This window comes from Kwoniella dejecticola, chromosome 4 (assembly GCF_000512565.2).
Source record: "Kwoniella dejecticola CBS 10117 chromosome 4, complete sequence".
Classification (NCBI taxonomy): Eukaryota; Fungi; Basidiomycota; class Tremellomycetes; order Tremellales; family Cryptococcaceae; genus Kwoniella; species Kwoniella dejecticola.
Window position 1 is genome coordinate 547,395 of NC_089304.1, and position 26,882 is coordinate 574,276.

The 26,882-nt window shown below is 48.8% G+C and overlaps 8 protein-coding genes across 8 annotated transcripts; 3 read left to right on the forward strand and 5 right to left on the reverse strand.

Annotated features, from left to right (window-relative positions):
* Nucleotides 1-47: 47 nt before the first annotated feature.
* Nucleotides 48-4,008, reverse strand: I303_103480 (uncharacterized protein; the record flags this gene model as incomplete). The annotated part of the gene is made up of 12 exons (XM_018406824.1): nucleotides 48-94; nucleotides 470-787; nucleotides 863-1,136; nucleotides 1,207-1,365; nucleotides 1,434-1,968; nucleotides 2,027-2,168; nucleotides 2,222-2,384; nucleotides 2,442-2,709; nucleotides 2,784-2,923; nucleotides 2,984-3,311; nucleotides 3,380-3,586; nucleotides 3,707-4,008. 12 exons carry the CDS (start codon nucleotides 4,006-4,008, stop codon nucleotides 48-50), a joined length of 2,883 nt encoding a protein of 960 aa, XP_018263632.1.
* A 1,181-nt stretch (nucleotides 4,009-5,189) lies between these two features.
* I303_103481 (uncharacterized protein) lies at nucleotides 5,190-8,712 on the forward strand (the record flags this gene model as incomplete). Its single annotated transcript, XM_018406825.1, has 11 exons — nucleotides 5,190-5,220; nucleotides 5,323-5,636; nucleotides 5,711-5,893; nucleotides 5,948-6,064; nucleotides 6,127-6,463; nucleotides 6,522-7,445; nucleotides 7,508-7,782; nucleotides 7,840-7,852; nucleotides 7,913-8,092; nucleotides 8,149-8,579; nucleotides 8,674-8,712. The coding sequence occupies 11 exons, from the start codon at nucleotides 5,190-5,192 to the stop codon at nucleotides 8,710-8,712; spliced, it is 2,844 nt and encodes a 947-aa protein (XP_018263633.1).
* Nucleotides 8,713-10,021: 1,309 nt separating this feature from the next.
* Nucleotides 10,022-12,099, forward strand: I303_103482 (uncharacterized protein; the record flags this gene model as incomplete). Its single annotated transcript, XM_018406826.1, has 2 exons — nucleotides 10,022-11,549; nucleotides 11,642-12,099. 2 exons carry the CDS (start codon nucleotides 10,022-10,024, stop codon nucleotides 12,097-12,099), a joined length of 1,986 nt encoding a protein of 661 aa, XP_018263634.1.
* Nucleotides 12,100-12,352: 253 nt separating this feature from the next.
* On the reverse strand, nucleotides 12,353-13,664 carry I303_103483 (uncharacterized protein; the record flags this gene model as incomplete). Its single annotated transcript, XM_018406827.1, has 3 exons — nucleotides 12,353-12,805; nucleotides 12,917-12,982; nucleotides 13,062-13,664. The coding sequence occupies 3 exons, from the start codon at nucleotides 13,662-13,664 to the stop codon at nucleotides 12,353-12,355; spliced, it is 1,122 nt and encodes a 373-aa protein (XP_018263635.1).
* A 329-nt stretch (nucleotides 13,665-13,993) lies between these two features.
* On the reverse strand, nucleotides 13,994-17,085 carry I303_103484 (uncharacterized protein; the record flags this gene model as incomplete). The annotated part of the gene is made up of 13 exons (XM_018406828.1): nucleotides 13,994-14,241; nucleotides 14,299-14,534; nucleotides 14,594-14,679; nucleotides 14,734-14,883; nucleotides 14,950-15,080; nucleotides 15,143-15,216; nucleotides 15,270-15,584; nucleotides 15,656-16,016; nucleotides 16,082-16,214; nucleotides 16,285-16,416; nucleotides 16,475-16,512; nucleotides 16,574-16,868; nucleotides 16,951-17,085. The coding sequence occupies 13 exons, from the start codon at nucleotides 17,083-17,085 to the stop codon at nucleotides 13,994-13,996; spliced, it is 2,334 nt and encodes a 777-aa protein (XP_018263636.1).
* Nucleotides 17,086-19,077: 1,992 nt separating this feature from the next.
* On the reverse strand, nucleotides 19,078-22,505 carry I303_103485 (uncharacterized protein; the record flags this gene model as incomplete). Its single annotated transcript, XM_065968764.1, has 7 exons — nucleotides 19,078-19,199; nucleotides 19,272-19,386; nucleotides 19,460-19,528; nucleotides 19,645-21,700; nucleotides 21,760-21,807; nucleotides 21,880-22,259; nucleotides 22,425-22,505. The coding sequence occupies 7 exons, from the start codon at nucleotides 22,503-22,505 to the stop codon at nucleotides 19,078-19,080; spliced, it is 2,871 nt and encodes a 956-aa protein (XP_065824836.1).
* A 792-nt stretch (nucleotides 22,506-23,297) lies between these two features.
* I303_103486 (GTP cyclohydrolase I) lies at nucleotides 23,298-25,140 on the reverse strand (the record flags this gene model as incomplete). The annotated part of the gene is made up of 5 exons (XM_018406830.2): nucleotides 23,298-23,339; nucleotides 23,404-23,506; nucleotides 23,582-23,754; nucleotides 23,894-24,198; nucleotides 24,360-25,140. The coding sequence occupies 5 exons, from the start codon at nucleotides 25,138-25,140 to the stop codon at nucleotides 23,298-23,300; spliced, it is 1,404 nt and encodes a 467-aa protein (XP_018263638.2).
* A 556-nt stretch (nucleotides 25,141-25,696) lies between these two features.
* Nucleotides 25,697-26,748, forward strand: I303_103487 (60S ribosomal protein L37a; the record flags this gene model as incomplete). Its single annotated transcript, XM_065968765.1, has 4 exons — nucleotides 25,697-25,699; nucleotides 26,183-26,253; nucleotides 26,340-26,397; nucleotides 26,602-26,748. 4 exons carry the CDS (start codon nucleotides 25,697-25,699, stop codon nucleotides 26,746-26,748), a joined length of 279 nt encoding a protein of 92 aa, XP_065824837.1.
* Between the last annotated feature and the right edge of the window lie 134 nt (nucleotides 26,749-26,882).

The following is a 26,882-nucleotide window of genomic DNA, read 5'->3' on the forward strand; positions in this document are numbered from 1 at the left end:
GATTCCGACCAGAACAAGAAGGAAGAGCTGAGAGAATTTTTGTTGTTCTAAGCAGGTATAGAAGAGGATAAATCCGATAAATCCACTTGAGGATCTGCATGATCGCAAGCAACAGCATTTAGCGCAATCCTTCGCATGAAAGTGATAGTCCCTTATTCCTTCTTCAGAGAAGGGGTGGGTGAGGAACGCGAGGGGGGAGACAGGCAGGAACGGATCGACGGAGGGAGGATCCGAAGCAAGGCGGACAGGGCAGGAGGAGGAAGAGAGACGAGAGACCGAGAGGCAAAGATGCGAAGAGGGGAGAGGGAGGGGCGAAGAGGGAAGAGGCGAGAAGGAATGGAGGGATGGAGGGTGAGACAGGGTGAATATGAGGAAGGAGGGCGAATAGAAGCGGGGAAGAGGCGGAGAGGCGGAACATGGGAGAACGTGGGAGAAAAGGAGAGGGGAGAGGACCGGCTTGTATACTCACGGACAAGGTAATACAACTTATCTCCTCCCTCACTGCTCTCCATACTTTCTTCTTGTCCATCAGTAGTAGAGGACGGTACGAGCCCATCTCGTACATCGCCTCTAATCTCCAAGAGGTAATTATCCTTAGCGAGCTTGACTAAAGCCTTCGAAATCAATTCCCGCTCGTACTCCAGATCTTCTTCAGTTTCGAAATCCGCTTCCTTCTGTTCCAGGTACCACTGGATCAACTCCTCTTTATCTACACCCGTACCGTTTTCCCTTTCGATTTCGGACAAGTGCAGGACGAGCAGGTTCATAATCTCCATATATCGATTATCTGTTTGATCCTCAATGTCAGTCATGTCCTGCTTTTCGCATGAATTCCAGGATAAGGGTAAGACCGGGTACTTACAAGTAATCCTCATCTTTTTCTTACCGCTACTTGCCACCTGTTGAGCTTGCAGACTAGACTCCGCCTGGCCTTGAGTCTGGGTGGAAGTCTGAGCTTGGTAGCTTGATTCGGCAGCATCGAGCGCTGCGATATCAGCTGCATCCATCTGAGCATCTCCATTAGGACCGCCATTTGCAAGCGCCTCATCGTCGTCGAATGAGATATCATCTTGCTCAACATGGATAATCGATTGTCGAAGGAGCGAATATGCTTCTCGAACGATGGCAGGGGAGATCTGATTGTACGCATCAAAGTAAGCTATACATTGTCCAATTCTGAAGAGGGCAAATGAAAAGGTGACCAACCTCATCCTGGCAATTTGCTCTGGCAATAGCTTCCGATAGACGGATCATACTTTCCAATTGTCTGACCGTGATTCGGAAATTGCTCTTTCCTGGGCCACCTTCATCTTGTCGTAGTGCTCTGTACTTTTCGACTAACACTGCGCTGGCAGAGGGTGTAAGCTATGAATACAAACCCTTTCCATCAGCATTTGATTCGTATTTGGAAAGGCCAGAACACTTGGACCTACTTTAGGACTGAAGGTTCTGGCATATCGGATATATCGCTGAAGCGCCTCCGTGCTAAACTCAGGCGAGATAGCAGCATCTCTGAAACGGTGGACATTGACGATATGTTGAGCGATATGCAGATCGACATTCTCGTTACACTCGTCTAGAACCACGAAGAAGAGATCGAATCTCGACATGATAGGAGCCGACATGGCCACGTTCGCCCTCAAGCTCATCTTTCGGTTGTATCGTCCGCCGATAGGGTTCGCTGCTGCCAATATAGACGTTCTGGCGTTCAGTGTAGCTTGAATACCCGCTTTGGCGATCGAGATGGTCTGCTGTTCCATCGCTTCGTGGATCGCTACTTGATCCGCTACATCCATCTTGTCGAACTCATCGATCGCACAGATCCCGTTATCTGCCAACATCAGAGCTCCTGCTTCGATGGTGAACTCGCCCGACTCCTCATCACGGACGACAGCCGCTGTGAGACCCGCTGCAGACGAAGCTTTACCGGAGGTGTATACTGCTCGAGGCAGGAAGCCGCATACGTATCTGTCGACTAAAGTCAGCTCAACTCTTGATTGCAGAGTGCAGAGGACAAGGAGCTCACTTCAAAAATTGGGATTTGCTGGTGGACGGATCACCGACCACACAGACGTTGATGTCACCTCTCAAGTGAATGCCCTCTTGAGTCTGTTTGTGCACACCACCCATCAATTGGAGCAGAATACCCTTCTTAACGATTTCGTGGCCTGAAACACGTTGTTAAAGACGAATCCAGCAAAGACTTGACGAGGAAGCTTACCATATACTGTCGGGGCGATACTCTGCACCAACCGCTGATATATGTTGTCGGAATTGACCATATTCTTGAGCTCGTCGACTTCTTGCTGTGTAAGCGAGTTGAGGAAGGTTTCCTGATCTTCTTCACCTTCTTCGAGATCTCCTCGAACATCCGTTGCTCCAGCCTACACATCCCGTGTCAGCTGATCGGACTGCACTAGTGAGATCAGGCGACATCTCACCCTAGCATCGGCACCTTGCACCATACAAGACAAGAAAGCAGTCTTGTATTGCAAGTCCCTCACACCCAGAGCTTTCAAACCAGTGACACCTTGACTTGCGACCCCACCATCGCCTCGTCCACCTTGGTTCTCTCTCATCATTTGTGCATTGACACCGGGAAGACCAAGTTGCGACACATCCGGTACGACAATGAACGTTCCAGTGAATGTACATTTGTCACCTGCTTTGGCTCGCTCTACAATCTCGGATCGAAGAATGACATCGAGGCTGTCGGGGCATATTTTACATTCAGCGCGAAGTATCGCCGAATAGAGGTGCTGGAAAGTACGTGTATTACTCACGATCTGGGCATACTACCCGTTGGTATCTCATTGGCGTTTTCCTGGATTCTGACTTTCTGCCAATCCGAGAATTTGGATTGTTCGACGTTCAACAACCAGTTTGTTCGATTATTACACGTTTGATTCTGACACAGTATCGGCTGATGTACCGTCAACGTCAGCTGTGTCCCTCGTCGTTGGCAAGTAAAGAGCTGACATACCTCGGTGTACTTGAATTGCTGTTCGACGTCCTTGATAACCGCTTTACACTGCTCACAAACAAAAGTACCGCTAACTAACTCCGGTCGAACTTCACTGGTTCGGGTGACAGTACCGCTTATGCTGATCAATTGACCGATCCTGTCCATTCGCAAATCTCTAATTCCAGACGTGAGTGGTAGATTGTAAAATGCGATGTTGAAATCCCGTGTTGTGAGGGAAGAGCTAGATGCGGACGGGGCGGAGGAGAACGATGTGGACGTGTAGAGGTAGGTGGGTTCGTATTTCCTGACCAACGTTTGCAAGGCTCGTCGCATGTATGGGAGGAATCTGCATGAGGACCATTGTCAGCATGTGGTAGGTGCAGCGGCCAAGATTAAAAAGGCATATCCGCTTACCGATAGTATTGCGATTGGATGGCTCGAGCTAACACTTCCTCCCGTTCTAGCAGGTGACCAAAGTCAACGTAAAGGGTTGTCAACTCGAATTCCTTCATAGCTTTGATCTGCTCGATATAGAATTTGCTCTCGTCCGCTGTGGCTGGTAAGGGGTTCTGACCGTTGAAAGAAGCAGGTGTTTCGGGAAAGGCGATTTGTTCAGTGAAGCTGATGCCAATAACACGTTAGCTGCTGATCGGTTGATAGCGCGGCAGTAATCGTCCCACTCTTCATCTAGCCTAGATCTGTGCTACGCGAGGATGTGAAGTGAATTTGAGGATCACTCACTTCTCCAAGAACAGAGCAAAACTCTCCATGACTTTCTCCCCCGTAGCATCCTTCACTCTCGGTATACTCTCCGGATCGACCCCGGTTCTCGCACGTCGTTGAGCAGCTCTGACGCCATCTGTGTTATCTTCTCCGGCTTGCGACCCCTCGTCGCCCGTGGCTCCGGGTATAGATCCGCCCAGACCTCGAACATTATCAAAAGCCAGTGGATCGAGCGTTCGCGATTGGGGAAGCGAAGACGAGTTGGGCGAGCCGCCCGGAGCTGAGGACGGCGGGAAAGCACCTGGGTAAGGAGATGACATGTCGTGGCCCGGCTAATCAGTCAGTACAAGGTAGCTGTATCTCGTCTAGGATTATTGATTCAGTGCTCCGAATATGATGGAGTGGAATCTTAAGAGTTACAGTTGAACATGAATTATGGAAATGGCGAATTGAGGGTTTTTGTCGCGTCCCTTTCCTCGAAACACGTCGAGACGCGTTTGTGGCGGATTTCGATATGGCGGAATCAAATGGTTCGAAACCTCAAATTTGTGCCACATCGCAACATCTACAGACTCTGAGTACGCATAACATTCCATGCATGCCGTTCTTGAGGGAGATTGAAGCGGGAGGGGGTAGCCTGTGGGTCTAGCTTCACCCTGGTTGCCTTTTTGATGCATGCACGGCTGTGTGATTTGACGTAAACGCCGGAAAAATGGCGGCTTTCGGTCGTCCTTCTCCTCAGATCGCGCAAATCGCGCAAAACTGGAGGAAAAGCTCTCCAAAAGAAAGCACAAAAGCCACAAGACAAAAAGCGCGACAAAAACTGCAGCCAGTGAGGTTCGAACTCACGCGGTTTCCCAGTGGGTTTCAGCCCTTACGTAAGTAAGCTAGCTTAAGTCCACCGCCTTAGACCACTCGGCCATAGCTGCTCATAAATTTTTTGCTTCCTTCAGCAGACATCGTATCTGAAATGGGGCTACTTCTGGCATTTTGCCCTGTTACTTTATCTGCAAGCTGGGAACTGGTGTGTTGTGCACACCCAGACCAGTTTTCAGGCCCAACAGACCTAAAAACTCTGGTTTTCAAAATTGCCAGGAGGCTTGATTAGATGATAATCTCAACTATCAAAAGATGGTAGAACACCATCACAGTAAAGAGATTGGGGTCTTCTGCATCTTCATACATAACCCCACATCATGGCAGGCTAGTCTAGCTATGTCTTTCTATAATTTTGTGTCATTCTTGTGTCACAAAGCACACATTGAGTACGCACAGGGGATCAGCCTTGGGAATGCCACAAATCCCAAGCAAATGTGCACTTTTCGGGCAAGACCGGTTAACGCGGTTAAATCGCCACGTGCGCATGGCGATGACGACTGATTCATGCGTCGTGATCGCGTCGTTGATTTGTGGGGTATTCCTGCTATATCTACCGACCTTTCGAGCTCTATCTATGAACTGACACGCTCGGCACATCCTCATTAAGTACGGCTAGCGCAACATGGCACAGCCAAGAGCGTCCACCGACGAGGGTAAGTCAGACTTGTCCAATTTAGCCCTCCCCTACCGCTCGGTGTTTTGCCATCATATCCGATCCCTTTGTTCGACACTGACTAGACACCCATGAATGGTAGAGAACGCACCTCTCCTTGACAATTCCCACTCTTATCCAGAGCAATCCACTCTCAAATCCATATTCTCCCCTTCCCGACCCCTCACTCTCCTCGAAAAAGCATTAGGTGGTCTAGCAGTCCTTCTGCTTCTTTTAGCAAGTATCTTCATCGGTTTATTCGCTGGTGCCGAAGGACTCTTGAAGAAGGAACGGGGAAAACACGGTCATGGAGGGGATATCGAATATGTCACTACTACTAAGACTTCGTACGCTACTACCACTCAATATAGCGCTACATCCACTTTGGCTCCCTCGCCAACTGGTAAACCTGGTCAGGTGAGCTTGACTTCTCCCTCCCAGACCCTCGGAGCGATTTCAGCTGATTTGACGTTTATTGTTATTGCTGGTAGGGCATCTGCCTCACATCGGAATGTGTCATTCTCTCTTCGTCAATCATTCAGTCGCTGAACCAGTCTGTCGACCCCTGTGACGATTTCTACGAATTTGCTACGGGTGGTTGGGCCGCATCACACTCTATTCCAGCTGATAGAGGCTTATACGGCGCCTTCAACGAGGTGAACGACAACAATAAGGTAAGTTATCCGGGACTCAACCGTGTGGAAAGCTGAGTTGATGTCCCGCACCAGAAAATTCTCGTTAAGGTACTTGAATCGATCTCATCGGATAAACCTAAGAAGGATGCCAATGCAGATGAGCACAATTTAGCCAAGTTGAAAGCTGTTTATCAAAGTTGCATTGATATCGTAAGCCTGTTTATATTCTTCTATCGAGAAATCTCGCTAAGTATTTCACGTCCACTCGGTAGGATCACCTTAACGATGTTGGTCGAAAGCCGCTTATCGAGCTCACCGACCACATTGTAGACATCTTTGGTGAATTTGACGTCGCCTCGACACCTGCCGATCTACTTGACGGATCTTCTGAATGGGAGGGTACATACGATGGATCGTACACTGTACCTGCCGACCTCATCACGGCTGCCGAACAAGGCGAACAACTTAGAAAAGCCAAGAAGACCGGTGGAGTCAAGTGGGATATGCCGAGTCCGAGAGAACCTGAAGTTCAAGAGTTCTACACTTACAGGCCAAACGAAGAGCGAGAACAGAGGATCACGAAAGCTTTGGCTTGGCTCCATTCTAGAGGTGCGAAGACTCGCTGTCAGATCGTGACTTCCCTAATCCGCTGACATCGCTGTATTAGGTGTACAAGGTCTTGTCAACTTCGAAATTGAGGGTGATGCCGGGGGTGAAGATTCTCAAGTACAGAGTCTATGGCTATACCAAGCCTTCGGTGGATTGCCTTCAAAAGAGTACTATGAGGAAAAGCCAATTCTCGACTTGTATCAATCTGTCATCGCTGGTATCCTTACCGACATCGCCGAACACACATCCGTGCGTGGAAAGAAGGATAAGCGAGATCTTCTCGACGACCTTGAGGACGCTGTTATGATGGGCGAGGAGGATGCCAAGGGTCTAATCGAAGAGCTAGTCGATCTTGCAGAAGAGGAAGATTGGCCTTGGCCTTGGCCCGGAGACGATCGAAAAGGCGACGGAGGGAACAAAGGCGGGATTCCCGATGACGATCGAAATACTAAAGAGCCCACATCGGAACGAATGGACAAGCTTGCGACCAAGGTTGTGCACTTCGAAAGGGAACTCATGAGAGCCGGAGCAGATCCTGAATACCTTTTCAACCCTCATTTCGCCTATAACCCCTACGAGACTAAGACCGTTTCCAAAATGCTTCCTTTCCTTGACATTCCAACTTACCTGTCTACCTTTTCACCGAGAGGTTTCCCTGTCAACATCACTGTCACTCACCCGCCGTACCTGAAGATCGTCACCAACCTGATCGACAAGACACCTGATCACGTCCTTTCAGGTTATTTTGTCACAAGGCTCGCTCTCACGTACGCGGGTGCCCTCGGACCAAAGGTGACTATTCGTCAAGAGAAGAAACGACTCGACGATGTCCTCAAGGGTATCAAGAAGGGTACCGAGGAGAACAGACAGGATGTATGTCTTAGCTGGGTAGATGATATCGTTGGATTCATTGCCGGAAGGGAATTTGTCAGAGAAGCTTTCTCCCCCGAAGCCAAAGCTGAAGGTGAACATATCATCAGATGTAAGCCTCACCCTTGTACTCAGTGACTAGAGAACAAATGCTAATGTGAGCTCTCATTTTAGCCATCGTTAAAGCCTTCCATGAGAAACTACCCCATATCCCATGGATGGACGCTGAATCTGCCAAAGCAGCACAAAAGAAAGCTGAAGCGATCATTCCCAAGGTTGGATACCCTCTCTACCCCAACACGACCAATCCTGAGAGTCTTGCCGCCTGGTACGGCCGTTTGAATATCAAAGAAAATGACTTCTTCGGTAACGTACTAGGCTCAACCCTGTTGGAGGAAAGTCGAACTTGGTTGGGTTTAGGTAGAAGACGAAACAGAGATTCCTGGGAGGTGAGCTCTTACGCTTATACGTCCAGGTGAGGGCTTAGCTGACGATACTACATTCAGATGTACCCTCAAAGTGAGCTGTTGTCTCAATTCCATCGTTGAATAACACACAGCTGACGGTCTCTCCTTGTAGCCGTCAACGCTTACTATTCCCCTCCTGACGGCGAGATAGTCTTCCCTGCAGGTATACTTCAGCCTCCATTCTACTCTCAAGCCTGGCCTGCCCACCTTCGATACGGTGCATTCGGCGCTGTAGCCGCTCACGAGCTCACTCACGCTTTCGACAACTCGGGCAGTCAGTATGATGAGAAGGGTGAGCGTTACAAAGATCAGGGAAGACCGGTCAGGTTCGCTAACGTTGCATTTCAGGTCGATTGAGAGACTGGTGGACTAAACAGACCGTCAAAGATTTCGAAGAACGAGCTCAATGTGTCGCTTCGCAATACTCGAGGTTCTACGTATACGATGCGGACGGCAACAAAGTCTACGTGAATGGAAACTTGACGAATGGAGAAGATATCGCCGATTCAGGATTAGCTCAAGCATTCATTGCATGGCAAAATTCCGTCTCTGATAAGGACGTGAAGGAGGCTTCGGAGAGATTACCGGGCTTAGATTTCTCAGATGAACAGTTGTTCTTCCTTGCCTTTGCTCGAGTATGGGCACAGCTCACTCGACCGGCCACTGCGGTCTCGAGGGTTAGAACAGATCCGCATTCTCCCCCGTACTGGAGAGCCACGGGCACACTGAAGAACCTGGATGCGTTCCATAAAGCTTGGGGATGCAAAGCTGGAAGTCCTGTAAGTTGGGTTGTCACCTCCACCACTGCGGACTCCATTCCGCATGCAATCCCCGTTGTTATCTGATTTTGCTGATGTGTTGGTCATATTACAGATGAATCCTCCTAAGAAGGATCAATGTGAATTGTGGTAAATCGACGTCGAGCCGCTGAGCGGAAAGACGAAAAATGCGACGGACAAGGGGAGGGACTTGGGGAGATCAGACAGAGACGACGCGATGTATGAAATGGCCACGTGATACGATATATGTATGTGATGCTCGAGAATCACTGAGGTTGAGATCAGTACGAACCTACGAACACGTTGAGACAGGGGAGGCGAAATCGTTCAAGCAATAAGTCAACCCGACACACCGATATCGTGTGTATGCCTGAAGTCCAGAATTGCGGGTCGAATCATGCGTGTAAGAGGAATTCTCCGATCTACAGTGCATCCAAGGAACAGCCCCGAAAGAAACGCCAATGCAGGAACCCCCTTTTTCCCTCGTGTTGATCCGAAACCATCGCAACGGTCCCAAGCCAAGCGACTACATATCTGCACTGAGAGAGAACACGCAAACACGACCCCCTCAACACACCGTGATACACAGTGCCTTGTGCTAATTATGGTTTATACCAGCGGCATAGCTTCCGATCATTGGATTCTCGATTCCAGAACTTCGGATAAGGTCTAAAATAGGTAAGGAACCTATACTTGCATACCGCATTCCGATAAAGCGTCTTTTCCATGAGGACATCCACTTACAGTCATGGCAAAAGCGCTCAAGAAACGTCATTCGCTATGAACCGCATTGACGCATATAAGGCGACTTACTAATTGACTTCATCTCAAGATGAGCCGCAAGACGAATGGGTCATTGAACATATATAATGCTTGCTTCATCTTCGACATTGCCGCCGCTGTAAATTCAAAACTTAATTTCTTATTCTCTTCCTCTGTCGACATACGAAAGTATCGATTCGCTAATCTTTATTTTTCCTACTTCAAGTTGTATCGTGAAATTACACAGACGATCAGTCTGCTCACCACAGCACACTAGCATCGTCAAGTGAAATCATCGCTCAGTAACCGAAAAGACGATCGCCATCACCGTCATCATCACCATCAAACTCAATATCAAAATCGACGCACGGACCACCGCGTCAAAACATCGTGTTTTCGCGTAGAACCAGCATCGAGAAGCAGATTCAGAACCAAAGGAAGGAAAAGGAAAAAACACGACCCAAAAGATCAGTACGAACATGAACATGAATAATCACTTATACGATATATTCACTCCTCCGCCCTCACCAATTCGAAGACACTCATTCCGTTCGCATTCGACTAGAACCCCAAGAGAATCCATAGCGACTTTAGGTACTTCCCTGCCCGAGGTCCTCCCTACCTATGTTCGACCTTTTCACAGCGCGAAAGACACATACAAATATACAACTTTTGGAAGCATGTCCGATTCACCTCGATCATTCGCAGAGGTAATGAGTATTCCCCCATTATCGCCTTCTTCTTCCTTCACTTCCTCAGCTTTGGATACCCCTTCACCAGCAAGACTCGTCTTCTTCCCTCACCCTCATTCTCAGCAGAGTGATTTTGACTCATCAGGGGAGGAAGATGTTTTCGCTTCACCCATATCCGCATCTCGCTCACTTCCCAAGAACAACACGAGATATGCGAGTCGCAAAAGTCTTTCTGAATATGACGAGTCCGATTTTGGCGGTGCGACCTCGATACCGATATCCAGCTTGGGATTAGGAGGTATCGACAGATTACCAGACGAACCTATCTACCCTCAAGCTTCATCTTACGGAGAACATGGACCAAATACTACAAGTGCGGGAAAGCAGACCTCATCCTCACAACGATTCCTGCTTGATCAATCCGCCACGCCGGATCACATCGACACACTGATGCCATCTCCAATCATCAACTCGCACGAAGGATCGCCGATGAAGGAGGAAAAGAGGAAACTACCGTTCGGTCACTCGTTCTTAGCGCCATTACCGGCAGCGTCTGATGCCCCTCAACCACTAGTACCAATGCGCTTCATGTCGTATACCAAACCTCCTCCTTCTTCATGGCGATCGCCCCAGCTCTATCCTCAAACGCCCAAACGCGATCGGGAAATGGGGAAAGCACACAGATCGCCAACTTCGCCGTTGAGAAGGACAGATTCGGAAACACTCCTTCCTGATCCACCGTACAACGATAACAAGCACTCTGAGCAAGAGCTTTTGAAGAGACCAGTACATCTCAATGGTCATATGAGAAAGAAGTCAAATGATTCCGAAATGACAATCAAGCTTGGCGACGGTTTTGCGCCATTGCATCTCCCGCAAGATCGTCTTGGACAAGTTCAGCAACCTCTCCAGCATAATATACATAATCAGGAACATTCGTCGATCTTTAATTACGGACATGAGGTAGCGACAGCACCCAACATGCCAAGGCATGCGAGCCATCAAGTCTACAACAACACCTTTCAGCCCACAGGAGGCAGATATCGCTCGTCGTCAACATCGCATGTCCTTACGAAACCTACGAGACCTACAGGACCCTCTTCGCCTTATCAGCCTTTCGCCTCTTCACCTCTCATCGACGGAAGACCAAGCTCGCCTATCCCCTTCGCAATGGACGAAGACTACGCTGAATCACATACACACTCACATCAGTATTCACATCAAGGGCTCGGTCTTGGTCTCGGAATGAACCCCGTTGATTCATCTACCATCGGTAGATTTCCACGACCCGTCTCACCGACTTTTCCTGAAGACCTCCTGACTCCTCACACACCCAACACATACACGCATCAAACACTGTCATCTGCGCCAAAAAGACCTAAGTCACCTACGACAGCCAGAGAGTCGCTGAACGCCGTTCTGATCAGACATCCGAGTAGCTTCGACGCAGATGACGACGATGAAAGGGAGGATTCATTAGATAGGCTGGTACAAGCTACTCAACGATTCGAATCTGGTAAATCATCTCTCACCCTTGCGCTACTCATTCATCTCTTCAACGGACCCTGCAGCCGTAATAAGTGAGGTGCTTACATCCCTTCATTGTAGGTTCATCGTACCTGCCTAGGACTCCGCCGAAATCACCTCCGTCTCAATTGAGCATCTTATCTTCTTCACCCTCACAGTCAAGCTCAACCAAGCCTATCCGACCAAAAGTCAAAAGGGGTTTCCCCATCCTGAAGTCGCTTTTTCCACCGTCGCCACCGCCTTCAACGCCATCACTCCGCGATCAGACCGGGCCAAGACCGCAACTGGACCGAGAAATGCACCTGGGTATGGTACAGAGAAAGGATGAAAGGTTCGACGTTGATGTCTTGTCGGAGAGGCTGAGGGCTCAGCAGGGTCGAATTAGTTTTGCGGAATTAGAAGGATTTGGCCAGACTCTAGCTGACGAGGAGGAACAGCGACAAGATCTAGCTGAATTGAAGAATCATGAGCAACTTCGATGTCACGATTCAAATGGCTCGAGACCTTCGTCAGGGAGAAGGTGGACTTTGCCTTTCTAGCAAACAAGCATACACCATTTGCGAGTCGTTCGAGAATGTACTGTACTTCAAATCTCAAATGTAGCGTTTTTACCTGTGTGTATCTACTTCGCTTCTGCTCGATTGTAACATGAGATGCATGACGTTGTTGTTGATGTTGTTTTTGATGTGTACACATGTCTTTACCTGACTGCTTTCACTTCAGGATGGCCACCCGTACGATACTATATACCGTTCATCACACCGACTCAAGTGTTCTATTGATCCACACATACTAATGCTTCTTAGAACCGCCTGCCTTGTTCTTCGCTACATCCGATAATTGCCCTTCTGCGTTCCCCTGCAACTTCTCGATGAAAGCTTTGAAATTATCAGCAAAGTTCGAGCCCAAGCCTTGAACTTCAGCAAAATCCACTTTGAGGACCTGATTATCGTCCTTCAATAACCAAGGAAGGAGAGTTTCGCCAGCTTGGTTGACAACGGTTTGCGATGATTCCGGAGTTTGAACTTGCTCTGCGTCTACACGAGTAATCCTCATCACACCTTCACGATCGTTTTCACTGCGACCATCGGCGTTCTTGCTTCTTCGTTCGTTCGTACCGTGCTCGTGTCCGTCTCTGAGAAGATGGTCGATCGAAATTTGAATGTCTGAGGCCGTTGGATCGTGACCTTCCGCGTCGTCGGGTGGCCTTGATAAGTCGTAGAGGCCGATGAAGTGGTATACGAGCTAAGGGATGTAGGACCAAGACGATTGACGATTAGTTCGCGTGACCCTACAGTAGACAGCTTGACTGGGCACCTGCTCGCCACCCCTCCACGCTGGTACGTTCACACTTACGCGAGAGATACTTCCAGCAGCAGCATCGAAGACGTCTTTCGAAGGTCGGGGACACATCAGACGAAGCTACAGTAGAGTGATGTGGGTTGAATTGGTTAACTGACTAACTGTGAAGGATTTGATGCGAGAATGAATGGACACTTACCATGATTATCGCAGAGCGTTCGAGTTGATGAAAAGCGGTTTCCGAGATGTACTTGTGTACGACCTTGACCGATTTGTCGGTGATTGGCGAGTTATGTTGAGATTGAGGTTGAGGTTGAGGTTGAGGTTGAGGTTGAGGTTGAGGTTGAGGTTGAGGTTGAGGTTGAGATTGAGGCTGAGATAGAGGTGTCTTTCCTGGCGATTGAAAGATCGAGTGAACAAGCCATTTTTCCAGCAATTCCGCCAATTGATCGTGACTTGCAGAGGTGGGTATGAGCTCTGGGTGTTCAAGTCGTATGAAATCGATAAAGAGATGCCCATGTTGGATGAATCGTTTGAGTGTTACCGGTTGAAAGCTGACGAGTAAGTGATTTCCATCTTGTTTCTTCGGCTTGTATGCTCGTCGTCTCTTGGGGGCTTGTGGATATGATTGAAGGTCACCTGCATCAATACGTCTTCGGATCTCTTCTGATTTACGTTTGTCTTCCTCCATATCGGCAGCTCGTTGGGCCGCTTTCACTCCTCCAGGATCGAGAATCTCTTCTGTCATCTGATCGATGAGAAGTTCCATCGGGTTTCTTTCCTTCCTCTTCCTGTTGAACATCTTAAAAGACCGCCAAACGTCTTATCGATTGGTGATACTGGAAGATGCTCTTTAACTTGATGTTGAGAGGAGAATAGAAGAAGAGAGAAGTTTTGAGATGACGAGAGAGCAAGGTATGTGATGTAACGATAAACCAGATGCTTCTGCGCACGGGCCAAGTCACATGGCAGCTCCGTAAGACCATTGCAAAGGATGCTACCATGTGTCAATACAAAGCATAATACACACAAATGCATGATGTAAACTTAGAATGCAGGATAATGTGCTTGTTACAACTTACAAATCTACGATCTCTGGTGCTGGGTTCTTGGTTCTTCGTGATCCCTTCGTTAGTCAAAATCGTCAATATCGTCATCCACCAACCAATCTTCCTCTTCCTCTTTCTTATCAGGCTCATCGTCCCATGCTTGAGTATGACTCTGATCGATATTACCCAATCCATCATCTCCCGCAGCGGACGCTTCGTACTCGTCATCCATGTCAATCTCGTCTTTAGCCGTAAGCTCGACGCCGTTCCTGATAAACGAGGAATAAGGCGGCAAGCATAATGTTTGTGCAGATGAAGGCAAAATAGGTTCTGGTGAATTTTTATCAGCTGCAGGAGTCGATCGCCTCTGGCAGCTGAGACACTCACTCGCGCTAAGGATTTGCAATTTCACCATCATAGGTACCAGCTCGCCAGCGAGTACCCTCTTATCATACATCCCACCCCATACACCTTCATCGCGTGCTTCGCCGTTTGCGAAAGCATTGCTAGCTGAGATACCTTTCTTGGTGATATAACCTGCTACATGATCGAGCGCAGAGGTGTTGTCCCGCTCGAGCTTGTAAGACTCGAAGAATTGAGGCTTGGTGGCTTTTTGCGATCTCCTGTATGATTTCAAACACTGGTAAGCTGGACCGAAGTAGGAATGCCGACGCCAGCTTACCTCGGTACTGGACTGGGAAGAGACATCAGTATGCCCCTGACTGAGAGGTGCAGGGCATATGCGATGGCTTGAGTGCTGGATTGCCACTGATTGTTATTGTTATCAGCTGAACTTCACACTCATATCCGCAGCTGACGTACTATATCGTCATCCGTCCGCATGATATCGGCTGAGCAAAGCGCGTCCAAGCCAGCAGAAACCTCTTCGATCTCATTGCAGTAGTTTGGAACTGACTGATGGAGCCAAAGAGCGAAGGACGATGCGTCGATGGGTATGGTAGGGATAAATGTCTGTGACAGACGAGTCAGTTGTCGTTCAAGCCGCATCGAGGCAGTATACTTAATGAGACAACTGACCTCCATCTGAACCAGCGATTTCCGCCTTGTGAATCCCTGCAGATGATTCGGTAACGGTTTATCGGCCGGCAATTTCCTGATGCGCTCAAGCAGCTCCTCATCTTCATCTTCCATATTCGGATCATCGAGTCCTGTGATACAACTAAAACCTTAGCCGAGATCTCAACTTCCACTCCTCCGTTTGTCAACTTACGCTTGTTATACAGGACTTTGCCCAGCGCGTGGAACAGATTCAGAGACTGTTCTTTTCTCGTGACAGCATCGAGCCTATACAAACTCGTTAGACCAGTTATAACAATCTGTGACTGCGAGCAACTCACACAGCTCGCAGATCCCTGCTTACATCCAGCTTACCCCCCTTCCCGCCTCGACTTCCCCTACCTGCGCCGCGTTTCCTGGTTCCAAGATCCTCGTCTGCTTCGTCTTGTCTCCCTTTCCTCTTCTTACTCTTATTTTCTTTTCTGCCGCCGCATAACAGCTGGAGGGAATTGATCGCTGACCGCAAGTCGCCGTTACAGGAATGAGCAATCAGTTGAATGGTTGCGTGAGAAGGTCTATCCAGCGCTCGGGGTATCGCAGTCTGCAACACCCGAAGGAGCGCTTTGTTAAGGAAAGTAGGTGCGAGCGGTAAGAAGCTATCGGTCCCACAGCGAATTAGCCGGAGCTGTTCAGACAAAGACAATGGTACCTCATAGAGATGGCTTACTCGATTTCCTGACACCACGGTCCATCTCTCACTTCCCTGCCGAGAACTTCGAGTGACCCTTCTCGTCCCCCTCGTTCCCGGTCCATCCAGCTTTCCTCCGCCCGGCCTCCAGAGCCCGCGTCGCTATGAACGATGACCATCGGACAGCTCAGGCTATTGAAGTTCTGACAAAAGGTCAAGAGAGATGCGTGGAATGCTTCTCGGGTAGCGACGTGAGACAAATTCGGTAAAGCCGTCAAGAGTATTATGCGTGGATTGTTGTCTGGCGACTGCAGAGCGGAAGTTTGGGATGACATAGATAAGGATGGGTAAGAATTTCGCGAGATGAAGGAGTTGAATTTCGAGATCGCGGATTCTCTATCTATTTGCTCAAGCTTGTCAACCAAGACTGAGTTTTGATACCTCAACAGCTGTTTCGAGACATACCTATTCCACCACCCAAACTCCATTCTTCCACACTCTCGCCCCACTCCATGATTTCTACTCCGAGACTTGCGCACAGGAGTCTGGCCGTCGTAGCCTTGCCGACACCTGCAGGACCGCTCAGGAATAGCACCCTCTATCGGAATATTCAGTATCAGCTGGGCGTTCCTCATCATCCACAGAGTGCATAACAATAGCTGAGATACCTTGTATTTCCGGATTTTATCTGTATTCACACTGCGGGGAGGAGGCTGGGCGTCAAACGGATATCCAAATATCGATTCGTGTAGCCAGTTCTTGACTTTGGCTATCCTCGCTTTTCCAGGTGCCAGCTCGGTCTGCAGTTTGTCATTATAATCAGCTAAACATCACAGGGGTCATGCATGCGAAACATACCTCATGTGTAGGTCCATACAGCTCAGTCCACATTTGAGCTGTATCAACTGGGTATCTATCAGCTGCGATCATATGTGTGATGAATCCGGAGCAACTCACCTTCTTCAGGGCGATATGACCCGTCCATCTCCTCATCTTCGTCATCATCAAGAACCACGACTGGCTCTTCTTTTCTTTTACCTTTGACATCTCCGTTACTCGCCTTCTGTGGGGATATCGAAGGTTTCAGCTTGGTGCCTGGCGGAGGCGGCGGCATGAGTTTGCGATCAACTTCATCTCTGGAGCTTGAGCTTGAGCTTGACGCAGACGGACGGGACGAGGCGGACGAGGATGCAGGTGAGGAGGTGGAGGGGACCGATTTTGGCGTTGTCTTAAAGCTGAGCGTGGGCTGGAACTGTTGTTGTAGACGACTGCATGAGCTATGACTGATCAAAGGAGGGATGTACAGTTAGAAGTCGAAAATGAAGGGAGCTTACCGAGCTCATACTACTCAATTTCCTCGTTGGTGCTGAGGACGAGGTAGATTTCGTGCCATTGGAAGCAGAGCTTCTCGAGCTCGACGAGCTTGATGAGCCCTTCCCTGAGCTTTTGGAGCTCGAAGAGGGTGTCATCTCAATTCCAATGGCTCAAGCTATGTGTGAGCGGGTATGCAGGTCATACTTTGATGCGATGCGATGCCTCAGGCGAAGCGTATAGAGCAAGAGGAGGATGAAGACGAAGAAAATAGAAAGCAACGTGATAAAGTCGGTCGCGCTTGGATTACATCACTCAATCAAGAATAATGGCGGCGATCTCCGCTACAGGCGCCTATGCGAGGGTGCACCATTCAAGTGTTGGTATTCATCTCGTCATCTTGATATTTCGACGTGTCTGCTTTGAACAACAACGACGACAAGCAGCAGCGCGATACGAGCAAGCGGAAGAGTAACAAATTGGGCATCCCACTTTAACCCAAGCCCGGCGTCAAGAGTGACGAGACCAGTGTGTCGAGCACGGTGTCCAGGATTGCTTGACATAAGGAAAATCATAAAGCTCAAAGGTGAAGATTGACGACCATTGGGTAGAGCAATAACGCTTAATCAAGGATAAATAGCTTGATAAAATGGTGCGTATTTACCCTTCATGTATGGTTGCTCTCTCATCCATCGTCATCATGACAAAGTAAGCAAGCAAGCAAGAGTGAATATTGACCACCAAATCCCCTTTGACACACCGTAGTCCGCCCTTTTCAACTTCCAATCATTGCTCCTCGTGCTATTATTGATGATCTGCACATGCACTTATGTGCGAGGTACCGCCCCCGGTCTAGTAGATAGGAATCGAGAGGGGTGAGTCTATGGTCTGTGGTCTGTGGTCTGTGGTCTGTGATCTGTCTCTGCTCCATTCCGCTCCGCTCCGTTCACTGCTTTCTTACCTGGTAATACACCACGATCACGTCGTCATTTACGATTCATCCTAGCTGATACTTACTGAACATGATCTCAATTTTACCCAGATTCCTCGGATTGTTCTTCAAGTGCGCCAGGATAGGAGAAAGGTTATCGCCCTACGTCTCGCTGGCTTGTATAGCGATGGCAATAACGATTATAATGGGATCATAGAAGGTCGAGTTTTGGTCCACCGGAAATGCGAGAACGCATGAGATGTGGGATTAGGAATATTTGGGGCGGGCTGTAAGCGGCGAGCTCGGGAGAGACAAGGCGGAGAGCGGCAGGTAGGGGGAATAGGGGAGAGGGCTGCGGACACGGAAGACGAAAAGAAACGGGGCAGGGGTATGTGAGCAGGGACGCTGGGAAGATGGGGAGGGGCAAGAGGCGGGGGGAGGAGGGAGAAGGGGGAAGGGAAAGGGGAAGGGAAAGGAATACGGGAGAGGAGAGGGGAGGATAGCAGGAGGAGAGGGCAAACGCCCAAATGAGATGCGAATATCAAACGAGATCAATCAATTCCAACTCTCAAATACTTGGCTCGATTGACTCGACTTACAACGTACCATCAAAGAAGAAGCACGACATCCCCATCTCTTCATACACGACTCAACTCCATCAAGACCAACAGCAATAGCAAATCACGAATATACAACAACAACACCCATCGATGTGAGCGACAAGCTTCGAAGGACGGGTAAGGGTGATCATTCATGATGTTCGCTCAATCCAATAATATTACAATGTGTTATATCAATTCTCAAAAACCCAGCGCAACAATCGAATTCAAATCGTTTGAGGTCTGAGCCAAGCGTCCTTTCGTAAAATACAATACAAATGGGAGCTCGTACAAATACATATGCATGTACAGATAGACAAATCAGATTTTAGTTTCACCTGTATTGCAGAAGGATCTGTCCGATGGTCCAGAGCGAGATCTGATAGCACAATTTCCAGAACACAAAGAAGAGCTCATCGACCTTGCTCAGATTCCGCTCACGACGTGATGTAGGTGATTCTGAAGTCGCTCACAACGCACAAGACTTTTTTACATTTTGCATACTACTCATTTCACTTATCTGACACCACATGAGACCCACCTTACTTCACTATGCGACAATTACCAGATAACCTCAATTTGCGTTCTGATCCTGATTAACAAGATCAACCGTGTCTGATCTACAGATACTTGTTCTCCTTGAGCCATTTCTCCACATCTTCCGAATCTCTCTGGAGCCAATCGGCAGCCGCCTGGATAGAGTCGCACGACTGCGCGACAGCAGATTTGTATTTTCGGATATCTGGATAAGATGTATCGAAACATTGTCAAATCAGCCATTGTCCGCCGTGGAATCTACTCCGAGTGCACTCACCCTTATCCTTGAAGAAGTCTTGAACCATCTTGAGGTCCTCATGAGACGATAAAGACTGGAAGGCACCTTTGACGAGGTAATTCACACCGTAGCCGTCGGGATATCGTTTCATGAGCTAGAACCAGTCATTAGCTTGTGCAGATTTTACCCATAAAACCCGAAATGGGCTCAGGAAACGATCAACTCACAACATCGAAGTCGCTGACGAAGAACTCGGCAAGTCGTCTTCTGGCGTACTTGTTGGCGGTGAGACCGAACTGCGCGTAAAAATCCATTGCCATCAGCATGTGCAAGCATTCGTCGGATACACGAGATTGAAACAGGGCATCGTCGCAGAATCAGAGGACAAGCGATAGTGATTCAAGGCACTCACGAAGAAGATATACAAATCTTGGTCCTTGACACTACCATCGTTCAGCATCTTGAACGTCCTATCTAGCAATCCCTGATCCTTGGGCGAGGTCAATGCGTACATCGCATCCACCTTGGTCGACGGGTTCGGCGCTTTGTTGTACACACTAAGCATCTTCTCGTACTCTGCCACGCCACCATGTTCCACGGAGTATGTAAAGATGATTCGTTGGAGATCAGGAGGGATCTTGGAATCGTCGCCCGAGGCTAAGAAGGGCGCAAATCGTTCTTTGATTTCCTTCAATACAGCTTCATCTCCCGAAGCAGCAGCAGCACCAATAACCAATTCCCTCAATTCTTTGACCTCCGGTGCCTCGTCTTTCGATCCATCGAAACCTAATCTCTCGACTTGGGGTTTGAGCAAGTCGATTCGAAGCTTGCTGATTGCGCTTCTCACAGCTTCACTTTGTTCCCACCATACACCAGACAACTTGGCGAGGGCCGAGTTCATCTGAGACCAAGGTAAGAACTCGTCTTCTCCGCCTTTAGCTATCTCATTGATCAATGATAACGATCCGGATGTCTTGGCGTATCCAGCTCTAGCTAAGTTCGCCGCGTCAGAGACCAGTCCAACTCTGTCTTCGATGGTGAACTTGGAAGCCTCTTTACCCAGTTTGACGAGTCGAGAGGGCTCGTACGATACTCGGTAGACACCGACGGTGTCAGCATTCAACTTGAACGAGTCGCTGCCCTTCAAATCGTATGTCGAAGATCGTTCTTCCAGAGTCGCTTTGTGGTCTACCGACACTTTACCATCGGAGCCCAAAGTTGCTACTTCAAGAGGTACATACCAGATAGTCTCGTCTTCTTCAGGTTTGACATCGCCGGTAGACAAGAATCGGTTTTGAGTGAGCTTGATCTTTCCATCTCCGGACTCTTCGACCTTGATCACTGGATAACCAATCTTCAAGGTCCAGTTCTTCATGATCTTGGCAACGTCAAGACCCGAAGCTTCCGAGATACCATCCCATAGATCCTTGGTCTCGGCATTGCTGTAGATGTGCTTCTTGAGGTAAATCGAAACACCTTTGAGGAAGGTAGGTTCTCCGACGACCGAAGCCAACATCCTCAATACGGAAGCTCCCTTCGAGTACGAGATGGCGTCGAAGATCTGGGCTATCTGGTTGGAGTCGGGGCAATCGACTTCGATGGGGTGAGAGGATCGTTGGGAGTCAAGGTCCAAAGCACCTTGCAAGTGGGATTTCAAGAATTGAGATCTAGGTTTCCATTCGGGCCAAATTCGGTCAAGGATGACCAATTCTCCCATCAACGTGGCGAAAGCCTCGTTCAACCAGAGATTGTCCCACCACTTCATCGTGACGATATCACCGAACCACATGTGGGCCAACTCATGACACTGAACTACTGCGACTCGCTTCTTCGCGGAAAGAGGTGATTTCTCGGGATCATACAGATATGCAGTGGTTCTGCCGGTGATCAAACCCCAATTCTCCATAGCTCCTGCGTCGAAGTCGTGGGCAACGAGGGTATCGAGTTTGGGCAGAGCGTAAGGAATATCGAAAATCTCTTCGTAAACCGGTAGGGCCCATTTCTTGATGTCCAAGGCGAATTGTGCCTGTTTGATCTGATCCTTCGTAGCGTAAATCTTCAGTGGAACCGTCTTTCCGGTCAACTTGGAGTGGTGAGCGGACTCAAGAGAAGCGAATCCTCCCGAGGCGAATGCAACGAGATAGGTGGACATAAGAGGGGAAGTCTCATATTTGGTGATCTTCCAACCTTCTTCGTTGGACTCGGTTTTACCCTCTGTTTTTCCCTCGGTCTTTCCTTCAGTTTTGCCCTCCAACTTAGTCTCGCCCTCGGTCTTGCCGAGCTGAACGGTGCCACCGAGTAAAGAGCCGAGTTCGTAGCTCTCGCTGAAGACGTTGTCAATCGAAGCATTCGATGGCGCTTTCCAGGGTTTCTCTGAGATTTGAGGCATATTACTAAGGGAGGTGTTCTTTTCTCTGGCGATCATGGATATGGCGAATTTGGACTTGACCAGAGGTTCATCCCAGGCCCTGTGGTCGTGGTCGTGAGCATGATTTATATTCTACAATGAGTTGGATTCAGCACTTACGGGAAAGCCTTTCTAGCTTCGGTAGCCTCGAATTGGGTGAGACCGTAGCTAAGCATATTTCGGATCAGTCAATTTCGAAGACGCGTGAGCTTCACGTCACGCCAGAGGAGGACCCCTCACATAGGCTTCTTTCCGTTCTCATCAGCATCTCCTTCGGACCTATAATAACCGTGCATAGCAGATTTCAATTCCGCCTCCCATCGTACGAACAACTTGGTATTCTTCTGTCCCTCTTTGAGGCCTCCTCCAGGTAATGAAGACAAGTCGAGGGTAGCCACCTCATTCTCGTTGTTCAGGGTCAGAGCGCTGAGCGGGAGGTTCAGGTTCGAGGTGGTCTTAAGATCGGAAGTGGAGATGGCGATATGGGTGATGGTGACTGTTTTGTGTGAATGAAATTTGATAGAAGAGGAATCTTCTTTGATGTCCAAGTGGATGATACCTTCTCCGCTAAAGGTCGGCGGGGAAGCTACGAGGTCGGTCTTGATAGCTAATTCGTAGAGCTGTGTGCTCGGTGATATATCAGCTCAGCTCGGCTCGGCTCGATACGCAGTGGAAAACGAGGGCCATAACCCTCGCATGCTCGCACGCATGCGGAAAAGAGGTAATACGTGTCTATGCTCCTTTGTTATGACGAATTGGGGAATGGGTTGCTGAAGAAGGCTCACACTTGGGTAGACGTTGGTTGGGAGTCTGTGTCCCTCTGCATCAGGCGCAGAGGACGCACCGCCGCTTGCAGTGTTCGACATGTCTCCGTCTATATGTCTGCACAGGCAAAGGTTCCTTCTAGCTTGATAGGATCGCTTGGTATCCCGACTGATTCTGTTCGTGTGCTGACTAGTCCTTGAGGCAGCAGTCTACGATTGACCAGGTCAGATCAGCTCAGCTAGACACAAGCTACTCGTCGGCTCTACCGAGCAGACTGAGGTGCTAAGGTCTGAAGTGGACTCACATTGATCGACGACGCTCGAGCGATTGATATATATCTGACAGACGATGGTCTGAGTTGTTGGCTTGTTTGCAAGTGATTCAGAGGTTTGAATAATCCTCTGCTTCTGAACATCGAGTGTTTGACAGCGGCTAATGATTTGTCAAGATGCAGGTTGGTTCGACTCTATCGATAATAGAAGTCAGGTGCACCGTTGGCAATGGCATTCCATCGCGACACGATAGCGCATCCCATACCATACCTCCACCCAGTGTCATACCGGGTAAACCCGTATAAGGGCATACCCGGCGCCTATCGTTCGACAAAAGACACCTCGGCGGTCAATCCACTCTTAGGCGCCTTCATCGCATCGTACTGGAATCTACAAGTTCCTATGCATACATCCTGATGACTTTGTATGATATGACTTTTATCAGATATGATATGACTCGGCGGCATAACCGATGCCAAGCCGGAAGTATTTGGGATAAGACCAGTACAGATGAATGCTATTTTACAAATTGAAGGCGTTGAAACCTGGACAAATTCCGTTGTGGACGTAGGAAAACAAAGATGAGAACAAAGTCGAAGCGAAGGTTGACACGCCGAGAGACTAGCGACGAGTGACACTTGGTGATCTAATGAGGGTAAGGAACTGTACAAGAGACTCATCAGCGGTCTTGCTCGTGGGGATTCAGTCGGAAAAGCAGTAGACTGACCTCTTCCCTCGTCTTCTGTTGCGATCTGAAACAACCCAACATTGTGGATGTGACAGTCGTAGCACCGGGCTTCTGCACACCTCTCATAGACATGCACATGTGGCTACGAATGGATAATAGACACGAAATTATCGTCAACTTTGTACGTCGACAGCTTGACAGAGGAGACTGGACTTACGAAGCTTCCATGACCACAGCCACACCTCTCGGTCTGATAGCTTCCTCCAATGCCAGAGCGACTTGCCTAGTGAGCCTTTCTTGGACCTGCAGTCTTCTCGAGAAGGTCTCCGCGATTCGAGCTAATTTAGATAATCCCAAAACCAGTTTATTCGGTATGTATCCGATTGATATCTGCGAAGTACCACAGTCATAGTCAGAGTCAGCTCCCGCCTTATGCTTCCGCCTCCGCAGTGCACCATCGATTCATGACCATGCCCTCATTTGTCGAAGCACGACAGTGGGCAGTACGTGAATGAAGACGCGAGCTCACCTTTCCGGTGAAAGGAACCATATGATGTTCACACAGACTAAACACCTCTATGTCCCTAACTATAACCATCTCATCGTGATCCTCCGCAAATACAGCATCGTTGATCACGTCCACCAGGCGTTCCTCGTATCCCTTGGTCATCCACATCAGAGCCTTGGCATATCGTTCGGGCGTGCGTTGCAATCCTTCCCTATCTGGGTCTTCCCCTATACACTCTAATACCGTCCTTATAGCCGAAGAGAGTAATTGGATGTTCGCAGCCTTTTCCGTCGGGGAGGAATGTAATCGCAAATGGGTTGATTTGGCTGATCAATTGAAACAGTAGAATGATTGAGTCAGAAATCAATGATTCAATTGATCGGGAATTCTCAGACAGCGCATCCTCCGAGTGGCAGCAGCACAACCTATCTGATTCAAAGGTATCTCGCATTCAAAGAACGAAGAGCAAAGGACAAGACAAACTCACCAGGCCATCCTAATCCCTCTTCATCCGCGATCCCCCCTCCTTCCGCTCCCGCTCCTGCTCCGACATCACTAACAACACCCCTGGCAGCTTGGACCAACAATCCATTCTTCTCCAGTTCCGAGCGCACTTCGCCTCTGAGCTCATCCATCGAACGCCCATCAGACCGATGATCATCCCCATCATCGTCCGCGTCATTATAATCCGTTCTCGGTCGTTGCGTATTCGGGAACGGGTAATTCAGATTATTCTCCGAGTGCGAATTCTCACTTAATTGCGCCGGCGTCGTAATCGTAGGTGTCGACGAGCCTGAAGTAGGACGGAACCCGTATCCCTCTCGTGGTTGTCGAGTGTAATGCGGTATATCAGGCTGAGGTTGGAATTTCACTCGGCCCGTACTGGGATCAGGTCTACTTAAGCCTTTATCAGAAGGCCAAGGTTTATTCAAATTACTATTGTTATTGGTGTTATTGATGTTATTGATGTTATTGGTCGGTTCTCCGTAAACGGCGGCGGAGGATGATCCAGGTGCAGGTGCGCCGGAAAGCCCTTGGCCTGATTCGCGTAATAGGGACGTTGCCGTAGGAGGCGATCGAGCGTTCCCGTGCATCCTACCTCTCTCCCAAGAACCGGTGGAAGATTCGGAGAGTAAGGAAAGGTTGTTCAGGTTGGCTATGGGGATTGGTCGGGCCGAGGAGGATACAGTAGGTGTTCGGATTGAAGTGTTTGGCGCGAAGGAAGAGGACGAAGTTGAGCTAGCTTTCTGTTGATCTGACGATGGCATATTATGATGCAGATGAGGTTGTCAGTCTTCAGTGAGTTGATCCCTGCTGTTGACGGTGTCTATATACAAACCTGCAATAAGCCTTCAAGGATCGCTTGACGGGCATTCGCATGGATGCACCCTTAATCTCAGCTAGCTAGCTGGCTAGCCTCGGAGTCGGAAATGGAGCCAAAATAACGGTGATGCCATTTCAACCGGATGAGCATGATTCCCAGATGACGCCGAAATATCAGGCTGAGTAAAAGGCTTCTTGTCGGGATCAAAACCTTGTCATACGTTGGTCCGAACTCATCGGCGATAAGTCAAACGACACTCTTAAATCCTACGAGCCTGACACCGGGTGTCGCGCGCCACATCTGTCTTTTCTCCCTTACCGGTTCATGGGCGTGCAGCTTTTGCACCAAGGATTGGCTGTGTGTCATGCGTCCATTCACTCACTCACTCACGCCTCGGAGTGACTGGCTGGTCGCTCGCTGCATTTAACAATTCTTACAACTCATTCATAGAATCCTTTCTACTTTCTTCTTAACCTTCAAGTCGTATAAAATTATCAAAAATGGTGAGTGCATCGACCTTCAAACGCTGGACGGACATGGATGTGGACATGGATATGGGCACGGATGAACCGATTCGACAACAGCAAAGAGATTCATCGACAAAGTCGACAAGAACACAGCAGTAGTAACAGTTATTTGACGGTGGAAGGAGAGGGGTGGGCTGGGGATGGGTGCTAATTGAGGTGGAAGGGAGGGACATTCATAAAGACGTTGTTTTGGCTTTGATCGTTGCCAGAATGAACAGGATTGGAAAGCGCTAGCTACTCATGGGAGCAAAGGATACAACAACTACATCTCCTTCAACAGCCCGGTCTAACAGTATATCGACATCATCAGCCAAAAAGCGGACACAGCAGTCATTCGATTCGTTCAACAAGCCGAGGAATCACCAATATCCATGCCCATGTCCACGTCCCTGTCCGGAACACAATGAGAACCGATAATGCGAACGAAAAGTGACTAATCTTCTCAATTGCGATTTATAGACCAAAAGAACCAAGAAGGTCGGTGTCACCGGTAAATACGGTACTCGATACGGTGCTTCCTTGAGAAAGACGTGAGTGCGGTACACCTGTGCATCGATGGAGGACTGTATCCAAGAAGGAAGAATCAGAATTGACATATCCTGGTCTATCATCATAGCGTCAAGAAGATGGAAATAACCCAACATGCCCGATACGCTTGTCCATCTTGTGGAAAGGTTAGTCCCAGCCCAGTGTTGGCCTCTTTCACATGATTACATCCATCGTCGTCATGTGGTCCAGAACGCAAATGCTGATTGATTGTTATCATCATCTTCTCTATTCATTTTATCGCCCAACTTGACCTGGCTCGCCGCATCAAATTCCGCACTTTATCAAATCATCGCCCCTCCATCCCTGCACCTATCTTTCACCGCCCACAGAACGCCGTCAAGAGAACCGCCGTCGGTATCTGGAAGTGCAAAGGATGCGCCAAGACCTACGCCGGCGGTGCTTACACTTTCGGTACTCCTTCCGCCGCTACCGTACGATCCACCATCAGACGATTAAGAGAAGTTGCCGAAGTTTAAATCTACATCGATAGCAATTACAAGCTTGGGGATTTTTTCTTTTTCAGAAGGATCATACGATCATATGATGGATGAGACATGTATTGCATAGCCGACTGAACATACATACCTTCTCACAAGAGAATTGATTCAAG